The sequence below is a fragment of the Candoia aspera genome, chromosome 5 (genome assembly GCF_035149785.1).
Source record: "Candoia aspera isolate rCanAsp1 chromosome 5, rCanAsp1.hap2, whole genome shotgun sequence".
Classification (NCBI taxonomy): Eukaryota; Metazoa; Chordata; class Lepidosauria; order Squamata; family Boidae; genus Candoia; species Candoia aspera.
The window spans coordinates 55539475-55556195 of NC_086157.1; the positions used below are offsets into that span (position 1 = coordinate 55539475).

At 38.7% G+C, this 16721-nt stretch overlaps 1 protein-coding gene across 1 annotated transcript; it reads left to right on the plus strand.

Annotated features, from left to right (window-relative positions):
• Nucleotides 1–469: 469 nt before the first annotated feature.
• ATP6AP2 (ATPase H+ transporting accessory protein 2) lies at nt 470–16682 on the plus strand. Its single transcript, XM_063305239.1, has 9 exons — nt 470–651; nt 6061–6191; nt 10036–10164; nt 11830–11925; nt 12097–12234; nt 12555–12608; nt 13178–13327; nt 13977–14093; nt 15558–16682. The coding sequence occupies exons 1-9, from the start codon at nt 501–503 to the stop codon at nt 15750–15752; spliced, it is 1161 nt and encodes a 386-aa protein (XP_063161309.1). The 5' UTR covers nt 470–500; the 3' UTR covers nt 15753–16682.
• Nucleotides 16683–16721: the final 39 nt, after the last annotated feature.

Consider the following 16721-nt stretch of genomic DNA (forward strand, 5'->3'; position numbering starts at 1 on the left):
CTCCTCCGGCCCTACAGTCAATTCAGAACGCTGCAGGGGCTTGTCCCCGTTTCTTGGGCAGTTGCTTTGTCAATCTGACCCAAAGATTTTCCGGCTCTCCCAGCCTGGCCTCCGCAAAAATGCAGGTCTGAGAAAGTTCCCGATGTTCTAAGTGGGCAGCTGCCTCGTCACTGGATTGCACTGGTCCCGCCTTCTCTTCCTACACCCAGAACCTGACGTATATTCCCGGCCGACATACACGACCTTGTCCTGCCTCTTACTCTCTTCTCCTATGGAGATTTTTGAGCTTTTCTTAAAGGCGCCTCATATCTTTATCGTGAATGCCCCCGCGGTCAATCACTCGATCTAAATCTCCTCCCTCAGCCGCATGACGACCTAAAATCGCTCCGATGGGAGGGCTGTCGCCGGCACAGATAGTGGCAACACAGACTTGCAGTTCAGAAAGTGGCCACACCTTCTTTCCGCTTCCTTCATGGTATAAGCTTTGTGAGTGGTCGATAATGAGGTCAATTACGGCGGGAGGCGGGGTTACTTTGCGTCCGGGCGCCGGCTGCTTTTTCTTGGCCCTGGCTCGGACCTCGGTCAGGCTAGACGTCAGAGCGATGGGGCCTCGGAGGGAATCGCTGTGGGTCGCGTCGGTGCTTCTAGCCGGTAAGGCTCCGAGCTTGTTTTCGTGGGACCTGGAGGCGCGACCCAAGAAAGGCTGGAGGTGGCGGGCCCGCGAGGCTCAGCCCGCCCTGCGGGCTAGGACGGAAGCTGAAAGGCGGAAGGGTCAGCCGTAGGATGTGGATGGAGACGGGGGAGGGCGAGTGGGAGGCCAGTAGCGCTGCGGAAGACGGTCGCGGTCGGAGAGCCTCCTGTCAGCCGTGGGAACCGGTGAGAAGGCGAAGCCGGGCTGCAGCAATTCAAAGCGTCGCCAAAGTGTTTAGACCCCGAAGGGGGATTGGTGGCGGAGACACGGAGGCCCATAGCCGAAAAAGACCCTTTTTCTGAGTTGTGCTCTCCAGAGTTGTTGGATGGCGGTGATGGGAGTTGTAGCCCATACGGAAGGTCTGGCTGAGGAAGGCGGCTTCAGCAGGCATGTTGTACGGCGGGGAAAGTTACAGTGGTACAGCTTTGCAGTGGAAATGTTGCTGTTTTAAACTATGCAATTGTTGGACAAATTTGGGGGTGAATTTAATTATTGTCAATAAACTGATATGTATGTCACCAGTGACTTTATTAACTTACTCCCTTGCTTATCCAATATACCTTGTTATATTGAAAATAGCCACTTAAGCCACTGCTCATTTAACTGGGGATACAGTGAGGTGTTGCATTACATTCTACAACAGTTCCTTGTTTTTCTTTAGATGAAAAATAGCTTGCAATTAAAAGGTGCTAAGCCCCACTCAGAATATGTTGCTTTGTCCTTAGCTGCTTCTTAATGTGTGTGTGTGTGTTTTGAAACAATAGACCTGTATCTGTTTCCCAGCTTCTGTGGCTACAGTTTTTAGTGCAAACAACTTGAAGGAAAAAAATCCTGTACTAATACCCACCCGCTGACAGATGGCTCTCATTTTAAAGGCTTTCAGACCATTATACCCGTCTCCTGTTCAGCTCTGGACTGACCTTTAGTCCTGCTGTAGCAGAGAAACTAGGATAGTGGAAAGCTTAGCAGTTCCTGTAACACAGTGGCAACCATTCTCCAAAGGTTCTGCTTGTATTCATGCAGAGTATATACATGTATTCAATATATACATGTCACAATGACTAATCTAAGGAAGCCAGAGTTTTTGATCTTAAAGTTTTTGGGAACAGCTTGTGTCCTTTTACTCATTATTTGTCTTTTTGGTACAAAGCATTAGTCTCCATTCAGTTCAGACATTTTTCAGCACCAAAGTGATTATGCTAAGTACATATTAGCATGAATCTGAAGTACATATTAACATGAATATAATTTTTTTCTCTTAATAGGTTTAGCTCCTATTGGCATGATAAAACTAGGAATAATTGTTTGTTACCTAAGATGATCTTCAAATTGTTGTATTGTCTTATCTGACTTAAAAAACACATATAAACATTTGGGAAGCCCTTCTAATAGGTAATTCGGCTTCTGGCCAGTTGCATTTATAGACAAATAGGTATTTTGAGCACAAATCCACATAAGGCTGCAGTAAGAGGTGATTTTCTGTATAATAAACTTTACTATTCTACTTAATAGATGTGCTGGATGCTATTTATCATCAGTCAAAAATATAATTAGAGCACTTAATAATCTTGACTATTTGCATAGGATTCTGGCAATCAGTGACTGGGTTTCAGAAAACCTGGACTTAAGAAAATAATTTGCCCTCACAATTGTTAGTACACCCAAAAACATGCTGCAGTGCAGTGAAGGTTATAAACAGAAGGCAAACAAAATCTTTGACAGTACAGTATATATATTTTTCACTATTTACTTTTACCCATGTTTTTTTCATACACTTCATACATTTTTAAATATGAAGTTGAGACTACTCCTAAAAAAAGCAAGTCTGTAGTAAACAGGTTCACATTTATGCTTTCTTCCTTTGGATACAGAATAAATTACACAAGCACACTAAGTTACTGTAAATACTGTATGAGATTTTACATTACTAAAATTCAAACTTGAATTAATATTCTCAGCAGTGATAGGTTGTGGTGTCTGAAGTGAATAGCTAGAAAGGGATGAAAATTAATTGTGTTGCCAATCAATTGTTGTAGAGGAAGCGCTTATTTAATCTGCATGTCAGAAATGTTTGGGGTTTTTTTTAAGCGATTTAAAATAAATTGCTTATAAATACTGCTTTAAGAACTCTTTACTTTCAGTTAAGAACCTATGGTCTACAGAGGTTTAGCAAGGAACTGCTCACTTTTAAATTTTCTCTTTTATGTGAGTAGATACACTATATATTTGGGGGGGGGAGGGTACCTTCAAGTCAGTTTTGACTCCTGGCAACTGCCTGGGCAAGTCACTGCAACTTTTTTTGGCAAGATTTTTGAAAGCAGTTTGCCATTGCCTCCTTCCTAAGGCTGAGAGAAAGTGACTGGCTCAAGGTCACCCATCTAGCTTTGTGCCTAAGGTGGGACTAGAACTCACGGTCTCCCGGTTTCTAGCCTTGTGCCTTAATCACTACACCAAACTGACTCTTATATACTATATAGCATTCTAAAGTATAAATACTGATCAAAATTTAAACTGTAATTTTTCCCAAAAATCAAGTTTAAAAGGCGTTCTAAATTAAGATACAAGTCGGAAAGCAAATACAGTTGCTTCTGTCTGTTGGATCATGTTTACAAAAATTTGCAGGATCAATTGCATTTATACTATGCTAGAGGACAAAAATGTTTCAGTTAACAGATTAAATGTCGATAACTGGTGATTATCTTTCCTATAAACTTAAAATAGTTTAGCAAGTTGAAGCTTCTTTAAGAGCCTATAATTTTTTCTAGATAGTCTTAAATTAGTCCTTTGTCCTACATTAGAAATTCAAATGACATACTAGTTGGCTAATATTTACTGATACTGTTCTGTTGGTGTAAATTAGTATTATAAAATCCCATGTGTTTATTGTCAATACCTTGTTTTAAATACAGCCTTGGATGTGGTTTTGACTTTCCTCCAAGGTTAATATGGTCAAAAGAACAAGAACTAAATTATACCAACTGCAGGCTTTTGTGTAGAGTTGTTTGCATGATTCTGAAGGGGGATCCATTTTACCTTCATAATATGTTTTCGGGAATAAGGAAACTGAGGCTTGGGCCAAATCTAGCCCACTGACTCATGTAAACTAGCTTTTAAATTGCCAATATAGAACGAAAATTCTTGTTGAGCTATATTAGAAGATTCTTTACACTATGTCTATCTTCCCCCATTTGTACTCTTTGCAGAGGATTTTTTTTAATAAGAATTTTATTAAAGCAAAGATAAAAACTACAAAAAACTAAAAAAATGAGAAACATAAGAATTTTTTTAAAAGATTACATAAGAAATGACTTCCAATGTGTGTGTGTGTGTGTGTATGTCTAAACCAGCTTCCCTCCCCTAAACACAACCTTTATTCAATCATTTCTTTCCTAACACTATTCTATATATTTCTGTCTACTATAATAAAAATCAAATTATAAAAACATATGAACTGTCTACTTTTATAATTACTTTATAATTTATTACTTTATAATACTACAACAATCTTAACACTATTTAACCTAAAACCAAGCAATTATTATTATACCTTATAGATACCTTATAAATCTTAAAAAACAAACTTTAAAAAACCAATAAATCTTAATCTCAATAATTAAAAAGACATAAAATCATAAAAAAGCTCATCACCAATCCAATTAAACATTCTTAAATTTTTACCGCACCTCAAAATATACTAAGATATTTGCACATCTCCATTTTACATGCAAGTCATTTTTCATACAAAGATCAAACAGTCCAACTGCCCCCCTTAAAAACTCAGACTTTTCAGCAAAAAAACTCCCACAAATCAAGTTCTCTTCTCTCCCATAGCATTCCTACAGAAAGTCATAACAATACCCCAGAAAAACAACTTTCTAAGTAGTCTGCAGCTCAGATTGTCACTTTAACTCTTTCAGCACCAAAATGTAATCTTTACCTGGCATTACTTCGATCTCATTGTCAATAGAAACATCTCCATCTTTGCCAAAATCTTCATCATCCTCCATAACATCTTCAGCCAGATGACACACCTTAGAAATAATACCTTCTCCAATGTCCCATATATTCTGCAGAATAGTTTGATGGCATTCTGAGAGAGTCTCTTTGAAGGTCTGCTTAAGCTCACACCAAAGCTCTGAAAAAATCTTGAAATATTCCATGTTTCAGGCAGTAGATTATGGCACCTGAACTCGCACAGATAGGAATTAATGAGTTAATGAAAAACTTTCAAATGAAATTGGCAAGAGAAAGTATGCTAACAAGCAGGTCCCAGAGTAAGTGAACAGAAAGCTGAAAATTCAAAACGGCAAATCCAGCGTGCAGGAAAATAATCTTTCAAATTCAGTACAAAAATAATAGCAGGAAGGCAATTATTTATTCTTAATCCTCAATCTTTAAACAGGAAAACAAGCCAAAACTTTAAAAGATTTTTAAAAACTTAATCCAGAAATAATGATAAGCACCAAGAGAGTCCGCTTCTTCTTGATGTAGAAAGCCTCTCTTGGGGTACATAAACTTAAAAGAAAATTTTTAATTGGGTGGTTTAGAGATGGAGTGGCTCGACCTACTGTCCCTTTAAAGCTACAAATGCATTTGGAAATGATGGCATCCCCGCCTCCCGTCATCCCTTACCAGATCGTCGCAAATGCTGTGATTCTCTGGCTGCAAGACGGCATTCAGGAGAGCAGATGGGGTGATTCTGATTTTTTTCTTTATTCATGAAAAAGCTCAAGGCTCCAGGAAAAAGCCTGCCAAACCCCCAAAAAAGCGCGCGTTGTCAGCTCTGTCCACAGAGCCTGCGGACATAGCTGCTCAGTCAGCCATGTTCCCACCAGAAGTCCCACTCTTTGCAGAGGATTTTAAGGGTTGTGGGCAATGGTATTTTCTAATGTTTCCAATGGAAATGCTTCAGATTAAATCCAAGTTTTTTAAAAAAATTATCTAATAAGTTCTACTTCTTAGCCATGGATCCTTTCCTGAAGTACCTGCTGTAGAAACAACTTGATAGCAGGTCATTTGGTACATTTACATATATGGGTGCATTCTACTAATTTAATACAGGTTTCAGGATTATCCTATGTGTAAATTATTTAAAACCATAACATGTTTACTGTAACCAGAGGCCTTGTCTGTTCCTGTATCAGAATGGTGTAGTAGCACTTTGGAATCCAGGTGGGAATTGTAATTGTCATTGTTCTCTCAAACATTCTGCACAGATATAAAATAAGTGCAACCTTTCCAGCAGGTGTTGTTTTTTAATGGTACTGTATTCAAAAGTGGCATCTACCACCTGTAGCCTGAGTTGAATGAGGTTATATACCACCTTATACTTTTGCATATATGACTTTATCATACTTGTATTATTTCAGTTGTTTCTGCCAATGAATTCAGTGTGTTAAGATCTCCCGAATCTGTTATATTTCGAGAAGGAAATTGGCCAGTACCTGGAGAACGGATCCCAGATGTGGCAGCCTTATCCATGGGCTTCTCTATTGAGGAAGTATGTGACTCATTACTGTATATCCCTTCAGCCACAATGTTCATCACCATTTTTTAAAATTGTTGCAGATCTGTGTTCTATGAATGTTTGGGTGTGATGGAAGCTGTCCCTGAAGGGGAGGGTGATGTGATAGAGCTCAGGGAGGAGGAAGTGGAGAGTGCATTCCAAGTAGATAAATGTTCCCATAGCTTGCATAGTTTGGAGAGTGGGGAGGGGCCGAGGAAGGAAGTTAGGCTGGCACCACCCTAGATCTCCCATGAGTATTTTTCCCTTAAGCTCAATTAGGAACCTTTCGTCTGGCAAGATTTCTGGGTATGGTAGAAACAATAAAATGAACTAGAGTTGTATTTCCGACTCAGCGTGGTTTCTTTGCCTATTCCCTTGACGTTGTTGTTGTTGTTTATTCGTTTAGTCGCTTCTGACTCTTCGTGACTTCATGGACCAGCCCACGCCAGAGCTTCCTGTCGGTCGTCAACACCCCCAGTTCCCCCAGGGACGAGTCCGTCACCTCTAGAATATCATCCATCCATCTTGCCCTTGGTCGGCCCCTCTTCCTTTTGCCTTCCACTCTCCCTAGCATCAGCATCTTCTCCAGGATGTCCTGTCTTCTCATTATGTGGCCAAAGTATTTCAGTTTTGCCTTGAATATCATTCCCTCAAGTGAGCAGTCTGGCTTTATTTCCTGGAGAATGGACTGGTTTGATCTTCTTGCAGTCCAAGGCACTCTCAGAATTTTCCTCCAACACCACAGTTTCAAAGCATCTATCTTCCTTCTCTCAGCCGTCCTTATGGTCCAGCTCTCGCAGCCATATGTTACTACAGGGAACACCATTGCTTTAACTATGCGGACCTTTGTTGTCAGTGTGATGTCTTTGCTCTTAACTATTTTATCAAGATTTGTCATTGCTCTTCTCCCAAGGATTAAGCGTCTTCTGATTTCCTGACTGCAGTCAGCATCTGCAGTAATCTTCGCACCTAGAAATACAAAGTCTTTCACTGCTTCTACATTTTCTCCCTCTATTTGCCAGTTATCAGTCAAGCTGGTTGCCATAATCTTGGTTTTTTTTAGGTTTAGCTGCAAGCCAGCTTTTGCACTTTCTTCTTTCACCTTCATCATAAGGCTCCTCAGTTCCTCTTCGCTTTCAGCCATCAAAGTGGTATCATCTGCATATGTGAGATTGTTAATGTTTCCTCCAGCGATTTGAACTCTGGCCTTGGATTCCTCAAGCCCAGCATGTTGCATGATGTGTTCTGCATACAAGTTGAATAGGTAGGGTGAGAGGATACAGCCCTGTTGTACTCCTTTCCCAATCTTAAACCAGTCTGTTGTTCCGTGGTCTGTTCCTACTGTTGCTATTTGGTCATTATACAGATTCTTCAGGAGGCAGACAAGATGACTTGGTATCCACATACCACTAAGAACTTGCCACAATTTGTTGTGGTCCACACAGTCAAAGGCTTTAGAATAGTCAATAAAACAGAAATAGATGTTTTTCTGAAACTCCCTGGCTTTGTCCATTATCCAGTGGATATTGGCAATTTGGTCCCTAGTTCCTCTGCCTTTTCTAAACCCAGCTTGTGCATCTGGCAATTCTCGCTCCATGAATTGCTGAAGTCTACCTTGCAGGATCTTGAGCATTACCTTACTGGCATGTGAAATGGGTGCCACTGTTCAATAGTTTGAACATTCTCTAGTGTTCCCCTTTTTTGGTATGGGGATATAAGTTGATTTTTTCCAATCTGATGGCCATTCTTGTGTTTTCCAAATTTGCTGGCATATAGCATGCATTACCTTGACAGCATAATCTCGCAAGATTTTGAACAGTTCAGCTGGGATGCCGTCGTCTCCTGCTGCCTTGTTATTAGCAATGCTTCTTAAGGCCCACTCAACCTCACTCTTCAGGATGTCTGGCTCTAGCTCACTGACCACACTGTCAAAGCTATCCCCGATATTGTTATCCTTCCTATACAGGTCTTCTGTATATTCCTGCCACCTTTTCTTGATCTCTTCTTCTTCTGTTAGGTCCTTGCCATCTTTGTTTTTGATCATACCCATTTTGGCCTGGAATTTACCTCCAATGTTTCTAATTTTCTGGAAGAGGTCTCTTGTCCTTCCTATTCTATTGTCTTCTTCCACTTCCGTGCATTGCTTGTTTAAAAATAATTCCTTATCTCTTCTGGCTAACCTCTGGAATTTTGCATTTAATTGGGCACATCTCCCCCTATTGCTGTTGCCTTTTGCTTTCCTTCTTTCTTGGGCTACTTCTAGTGTCTCAGCAGACAGCCATTTTGCCATCTTGGTTTTCTCTTTCTTTGGGATGTATTTTGTTGCCGCCTCCTGAACAGTGTTGCGAACTTCTGTCCATAGTTCTTCCGGGACCCTATCTACTAAGTCCAGTCCCTTAAATCTATTCTTCACCTCCACTGCATATTCCTTAGGAATATTAGTGAGCTCATATCTAGCTGATATGTGGGTCTTTCCTAATCTCTTTAGTCTGATCCTAAATTGTGCAAGAAGAAGTTCGTGATCTGAACTACAGTCAGCTCCAGATCTTGTTTTTACTGACTGTATAGATGTCCACCACCTTTGGCTGCAAAGGATGTAGTCAGTCTGATTTCGGTGTTGTCCATCTGGTGAAGTCCATGTATTAAGCCGTCTCTTAGGTTGTTGGAAGAGAGTGTTTGTTATGCAGAGTGAGTTGTCTTGGCAAAATTCTATCAGCCTATGTCCTGCTTCATTTTGTTCACCCAGGCCATGCTTACCTGTAATTCCAGGTGTCATTTGACTGCCCACCTTAGCATTCCAGTCTCCCGTGATGAAAATAACATCTCTTTTAGGCGTGTCGTCCAGTAGGTGCTGCAGATCCTCATAGAACTGCTCTACTTCAGCTTCTTCAGCATCTGTGGTTGGGGCGTATATTTGGATCACTGTGATGCTAGATGGCTTGCCCTGAATTCGAATTGAGATCATTCTATCGTTTTTTGGATTGTATCCAAGCACTGCTTTAGCCACTTTACTATTAATTATGAAGGCTACTCCATTTCTTCTGTGGTCTTCTTGTCCACAGTAGTAGATCTGGTGGTCATTTGATGTGAAGTGGCCCATTCCAGTCCATTTCAGTTCACTGACGCCCAAAATGTCTATCTTTAATCTTGACATCTCACCATAAACCACATCCAGTTTGCCCTGGCTCATAGATCTTACATTCCAGGTTCCAATGGTGTGTTGATCCTTAGAACATCGGATTCGCCGTTCACCACCAGCACCGTCGGCCGCTAGCCGTCCTTTCATCTTTGAGCTAGCTGCATCATCACGTCTGGGGCTAGTTGAACTCATCCTCTGTTCCCCCCAGTAGCATTTTGACCATCTTCTGACCTGGGGGTCTCATCTTCCGATGGTATACCGACATATCTGGTTGTACTGATCCATTTAGTTTTCATGGCAAGAATACTGGGGTGGGTTGCCATTACCTTCCCCAGGGATCGCATTTAGTCTGACCTCTCTGTCATGACCTTCCCGTCTTGGGTGGCCCTTCACGGTTTAGCTCATGGCATCATTGAGGTGCTCAAGCTCCAGCACCACAATAAGGTAACGATCCTTTGCTGAAGCCCTGACATTGGGGGAACTATAAAGGAACGTGTAGCCTGATTTTGCATTATGTCTGACACGTTTACCAAAATCATGAATTGATGAATAGTACTGCATCTGTTGTTTTCATTCCGAAGTGTCATGAATTCATTAACAGTTTCTAATGCCCCATATTAAGTTATAAACAGATTCACATGAAAAATTATTTCTTTAAAAAAAATTTTTTTTTGTAAAAGTAAAATTGCATTGTTACAGGATCTCTCTTGGCCTGGGTTAGCAGTAGGTGATCTCTTTCGGCGTCCTCGAGCTACTGTTCTTGTTACTGTAACGGGGAGAGACAAGCTAACAATGCCTAAGAAAGGAGTATCTTACCCAGTTGAGAATGTAAGTATATTGTAGATTCCAGTGTCTGTACTAGCAGCAGAACTTGTATATGGTAAAACAGGGGAGTACTGCTTTAAGATTGCATGCTTCTGTGGTGAATTGGTGCACAGATGCAAAATGCAAACTTTGGTAGGCAAATAGAAGATGCTGACACTTTTCTTTCTCTTGGAACATATAGAATATTTATATCTCAGTAAATTTATACAGCAGTTCTTTCTAGAAGCTCTGTATAGAAGTGAAGTTGAGGTTTCTGTCTGAGGAGGAGAATTTACAGAATTTTCCCCTTCTTTTTATATTATCAGCAATAGCAGCTAAGGAAGGAATTTTTTTCTTGATCTCGATAATTATCAAGTATTTTTTGCTTTATTTCTCTTTCCACTTGTCTAAGGGTAAACTAGTTGTGTTCTGGAACAGAGGGGAGGAATATAGGAAATGTATGCCATTTATGTACAAGATCAAAACTGCACATGGAAATACTATGTAATAAATTGAGGTTAGACAACCTAGTGCCTTCCAGATGCTTTGCATTTCAGTTTCCAGGAACCCCAGCAGGCATGATCAATGGCGGGGGAATAAGAACTGTAGTTCAGAACATTTGGAAAGTACACTGTTGTATAACCCTGCAATAAATCAAAGGGAAAAAGCTAGACAGGAGATATATATAAGCTAAAGCCTATTCAAATAATAGGTTTTTATCTGAATAAAGTTTCAGTTTCTTCCTTTAAACTCTAAAACGGATACCTTTAAATTACAGAATAATAATTACTGCTTAAATGGAAAGATTTATATGTGGTTAGAAAGTAAAGCTTCATGAAAACACTGGTTTGTGTAATTTGGGCATGATTATTACTTCTATATTCTAGGGGGCGTGGTGACTCAGTGGTTAAGATGCCAGGCTTGTCGACCGGAAGGTTGCAGGTTTGGTGGTTTGAGACCCGAGTGCCGCTCCCACACTCGCCCCAGCTCTTGCCAACCTAGCAATTCAAAAGCATGCAAATGCGAGTAGATAAATAGGTACTGCTTCAGTGGGAAGGTAACAGCATTCCGTGACCATCATGCTGGCCACATGACCGCGGAAGCGTCTTTGGACAACGCTGGCTCTTTGGCCATGAAACGGAGATGAGCACTGCCCCTTAGTGTCAGACATGACTAAACGGGAACCTTCACCTTACTTTACCCTTATTACTTCTATAATCTGTATGAGCTTTGATCTGAATGTTAGTACACCTTAATCTTATTATCTTATTAGATTACGTATCATTCCTCATTGTTAGTTGTTCTTCAGTTCCATCAAAATAAGTTGCTTCAAGATTCTGAAATCTTCATTATTGCCCATGAAAGAAATGTTTGGCTAATCTAAATAAAATAATCCTAGGATAGTCCTAATGAAATATAACTAATGTTTACTCTCCTTAATTCAGATAATTATAACTTTATGCATCTTAGTGTTTAATGTAACCCATTTAATCATGGTTCTAGAACTACATGTTTCTTTAATTTGGGGAAAGCTACCTATTTACATGCAATTAAATGTCTTCATAAACATATTTCATGTAGGTTTTTGTTTTCCTGGAGACAATACAGAAACAGTGGTATATGCTGGAAGTTATTAATTCTTCTATAGATTTCAATCACAATATTTACTAGTATTTCATTTTATTTTAGGCAGTTCCTTTCAGCCTGGATGGTGTTGCAAATGCAATACATACTTTGTTTTCTGAGGAAACCCCTGTAGTTGTCCAACTAGCTCCTAGTGAAGAAGTAAGTTATGTATTTTTTTTTACAAAAGCATAAAAATTAAATCATGCCCTGTGCATGCTTCTAAGCAGAGATTTTTCTTAGAACTTTCAATATTGGGAAAGAATTGGTTGAAGACTCTTCTTAAAATGATGCAGGATTCACTGTCATAATGCACAATGATGGTTCTTTCAGAGAGTTTATATGGTGGGAAAAGCAAATTCTGTATTCGAAGATCTTTCTGTGACACTGCGGCAACTTCGGAATAGACTTTTCCAGGATAACTCCATTCTTGCATCCCTTCCCCTCAACTCATTGAGCAGAAACAATGAGGTAAGGCAAGACTCATTCACATTTTCTTGATCACAATTTTTAATTAATGCTTTGCGTGTTATGCAGTCACATTTGGTCAAATCTATATTCTAGGCAAGATCTGTTTCAGGACATGATTCCTTAATATATTATTTCAGTTGTACATTAAATGATTGGTTTGTTAAGAGATTGTATGGGTAAGTCCAGTATGTGCTAGCTATTGCTAAATTAATATCAGAATTGGCTTTAAGTATTTTTATTATAAATTGAAATGCTTTTTCGATTCACCTTTTTGTGTGTTTATGTTTATATATATATATTTATATTTATATATTTCTTAGGTTGATCTGCTCTTCCTGTCAGAATTACAAGTTTTGCATGATATCACAAGCTTGGTAAGCAAATTCTGCAAACAAAATTCTACTATGTGATTGACAACTGGTAGGTCCATTGTCAGAACCTAGGCACAAGAAGTCTGCTGTTTTGCTCATGGCACAGTGCTAATGTCACCATGTTATTTTTCTGACTGTATAATTCTTCAGCTGGCTTAGAAAGTCTTAAATTGGAAAGAAGAGAAAATGTGTAATTTACTGGCTAAACTGGACTTCTTGATAAATTTCTGGAGAAGCAGAATAGGGGATTAGAAGCATTAAAATGTTCCAGCACTTTCATCAAAATGGAGTGTCATGCTGTCATGAGGCTAGTTCTGCCCCTTTTGTACATATAAGTAATGTCATGGTGCATGTACAAAAGGGCCAGACCTTATACTGCATCAGTGCAACAGTGCTTCTGTCATTGGCGCCCACTACGTACCCTCCACCCCTATTTAGATGTGGCTATAGAGTACTGATCCTAGAAAATGTTTCCCTAAAATAGTTAAAAATAAAACATTGCTTTCTAAAATTGAAATGCCTGCTTTTCACTTTGACATCCTGTTAACAATTTTTACCTATTACTTCCCAAGCTTTCTAAGCACAAACATCTAGCCAAGGATCATTCACCAGATCTATATTCTCTAGAACTTTCTGGGTTGGAAGAAATAGGTAAAAGGTACGGGGAAGATTCACAGCAGTTCAAGGATGCTTCTCAGATTCTTGCAGATTCTCTGCAAAAGGTAATCAGAACAAAAATGCTGGTAAATAATTTAACTTTTTCTTAACTCAGAGGTATAATTCTATATAGAAACAGGTATGAATAGATTGTGCAGTCTTGATTCAGTCTTCAATCATACATATTTAAGTCATTACTGGATTAGTGTTCTTAAAGTAGTAAAGGATGGAAAATTGCAAGTTAATTGTTATAGTTAATCATACTATGTTATATGTAACTGATCCTTGAAACTGGCCATTTTAAAAATGGGATTTGTATGGCAATTCAGAGACTTCATGTCAGTTTATTTTCTTTTCCCACCAGAAGTTTATTGTAGCTTTATTAGGAATAGGTGTTGAAAAGTTCCAGAATCATTCAAGGAATGCCAAAAATATCTCTGTGCATGTGTACATGCCTTGTGATTCTTAAATGCTTGCACCATAGTCCTGAAATAAAATACCTGAAAACATTTCCATTAAAAATCTAAGGGATATTTCCAAGTAATTCATCTCAGTTGTCACTTTGGTCAGAACTTTGTGCTGAAATTGGTAAGTAAGATGTGTTAATTGTTCTGCTGATACTAAGTTTCTATTGTCAATAATATTAGAGTGATGTGCCTTTTCTCATCCATATCTAATTCAGTTGGCAAATTCTGAATTTTGGACTGTTTTCAGTTTGCAGATGAGATGTACAATCTCTACAGTGGGAATGCAGTAGTAGAAGTGGTGACTGTGAAGACTTTTGACACTCCCTTTGTGAGAAAATCCAGATCTATCCTACAGTCCTCAGAGGTTATACAAACTTATGCATTTCTTTTGGTAGTTTGACAGTAAATCCTTAGTTGAAAATCTCTGATTTCTGTGGAGTAACTTAACAGAAGAATGCAGTGTATTAATGATAACCCATCTACACTGTGCTTTGTTCATTTTTTCAGCCACTCAGTGCATAAATCTTGGAATTAAAAAGCAGTAATTTTAAATATATTTGAGTATAGCTACTTCAGGTTCAGATTAATATGATGCAAGAATTGAATAACTTATTCAATTTGTCGATCATTTTATTTTGTATATTGTACTATTTTTTTTAATTTAAGGACATGGTAGATACCATACTGTATGATTAGACATAATAATCTACAACATTTTTCTTAGTGGGGAAAAAGAGCTGTTGATCTCTCAACTTTGAACCTCCGAAATTAGGAAAACACCCATCTGACTTATTGAAATTCTTTGTCACTAGATTTCTAAATTGCTTCTGTGAGGCTTAAAAGGAAATCTAGTATAAAATCTCAGATTACTGATGAACCTGTAAAATATATATACATACCTGTTATTTTCCAAGCACACCCCTAATTCCATGAATTGCACTGGCAGGTAAATTCTTTTTGTTTGTTTGTTCCGTTCAAAAATACCTCAATAGGCCTGAGCCTGGGCTAAATCCAACAGATTGATGTTCAGCTGCTCTGAATCTGGGTAGGAAAAAAATCAGATGCATGGGGACAAAGTTTGGGACACTTGGCTTTAGGGCAGTGCATGTGAGAAGGATCTAGAAGTGCTAGTGGTCCATTAGTTGAGTGTGAGTAAGCAATATGCTGCAATTGCTAAAAGGCCAATGCACTCTTGGGCTGCATTTATAGAACCATTGCGCTCAGATCACAGGAGGAAGTAATAATTCTGTGCTGCTTAGACCAGACTTGGCATTCTAATGCTGGGCAGCTTGCTTTAAAGGGAGCCTGGAAAAATTGGAGCAGGTTTAGAGGATGTTGAGGGGTCTAGAAGCCAGGCCACATGAGGGCATATTGCACTTTCAGAATATAAGATTAAAGGGAGGTATGATTGTGATCTGCCTACATGGCTGTCCATTGTAAGAGGGGCAGATCTGTTCTCTGTTGAGACAGGCAGGCCAAGGTTGAAATTAAAAGAAATTACATTAAGGCTGACCATTAGAATGAATTCCATAAGAGTAAAAGCTACCAACCAGTGGAACAATCGACCTAAGCAGTTGCAGACTTCCTCTTTGGAGGTTTTCATATGGGTGCTGGATGGTTACTGGTCAGGGATTTAGTAGATTCCTAATTTGGATTAAGAGGAAGATTCCTTCCAACTGATACTTGCTTGATTACTTAATAGGAATAAACTTGCACTGAATAAATTGTACTTTGTGCAGTTAATCTTCCAGAATATTCCTTGTGTTTCTTTAATGCCATTTATTATTTGTGTATACTTACTCATTCCTTTGTTCTCTCCTTGTTATAGAGCAAGCCTGAAAATCCATATAACCTAGGATATGCATACAACTTTAACTACGCTGTTGTCTTCAATATAATTTTCTGGATTATGATTGGACTTGCCATAGCTGTGATTGTTATCTCCTACAATCTCTGGAATATGGATCCAGGCTATGACAGCATCATTTATAGAATGACCAACCAGAAAATTAGAATGGATTAACCTTTAGATGAAAATTTAAGAGGAGAAATGCTTCTTCATTATTCTAGCAGCATTCAACATGGACTCTTCATAGTGTGAATATTTTCATGAAGTATCCATTTGTGTTTTGTGACAATATATTAAAGTTTAGTAGTAGGTATGGTCAGCATGCAGAGCAGTACTACACAACCATGAGCTAGTTCCTATTGAAAATGAATTTCGATTCTACTTTGTGACTGTGCAGTGTGCATTTTATTTAGGGATGCTTGTTTATATTGCTTTTGACTAATGTATAAATTAATATACTGAAATATTCTAACACTTTTCTTACATTGGAAGTTCAGGATATTCTCTTAAACTATGTTGTAGATGAACAAAATAATTCATGATGTAAATACTTCAAATTGTAGGATTTTAATCCTATTAAGCCTGATTATTCAATGTAAAAGTTCTTTTAAGCAGAGGTATCTTTAAATTACAACCTTGCTGTACATGTGTGTATATCCACCCTAAATGTTTATTCAAAGTTACTTTGTTTTGTAAAATTTTGAAATTATCTCAGAGAAGAAAAAACATATTGGTATAGCAGCAGTGTTAGAAACTGTAGGAACGTAGGATCTTGTGGTATTAAGTCACTAGATTGCACTGGTAGTCTCTGCTTTATGAGTAGTGAATTCTGTTGAAGACTTCAGTTATATTCCAGGTTCTTTTAAAATGTGATCAGTTAACAAATGGTAAATAGTGGCCTGTGGTTTTTGTCTCTGAGAAGTACTTATTTCAGTTTTTGACATGTGCTGAAGAAACAAAAAGGCTGAAATTTGAGTGGAACGTTGTTTTCTTGGGCATCAAGTGCGAGGCATAACCATAGCACTGAAGACTGTATAGACCTTGACATCAAGTAGAATATGCTTGTAGTGCAGAATTAATATTAAAACAAATGTAATGACTTGAGACCTATTTTACATATTTGAAAGCTAGTTGTTATGGTAA

Bases quoted from the DNA above. Each gene is read 5' to 3' on its own strand.
- ATP6AP2 (XM_063305239.1), top strand. From the start codon at position 501: ATGAGGTCAATTACGGCGGGAGGCGGGGTTACTTTGCGTCCGGGCGCC. The intron at 10,165-11,829 runs GTAAGTATATTG...ATTTTATTTTAG, and splicing joins TATCTTACCCAGTTGAGAAT to GCAGTTCCTTTCAGCCTGGA. The intron at 12,609-13,177 runs GTAAGCAAATTC...TTACTTCCCAAG, and splicing joins TGCATGATATCACAAGCTTG to CTTTCTAAGCACAAACATCT.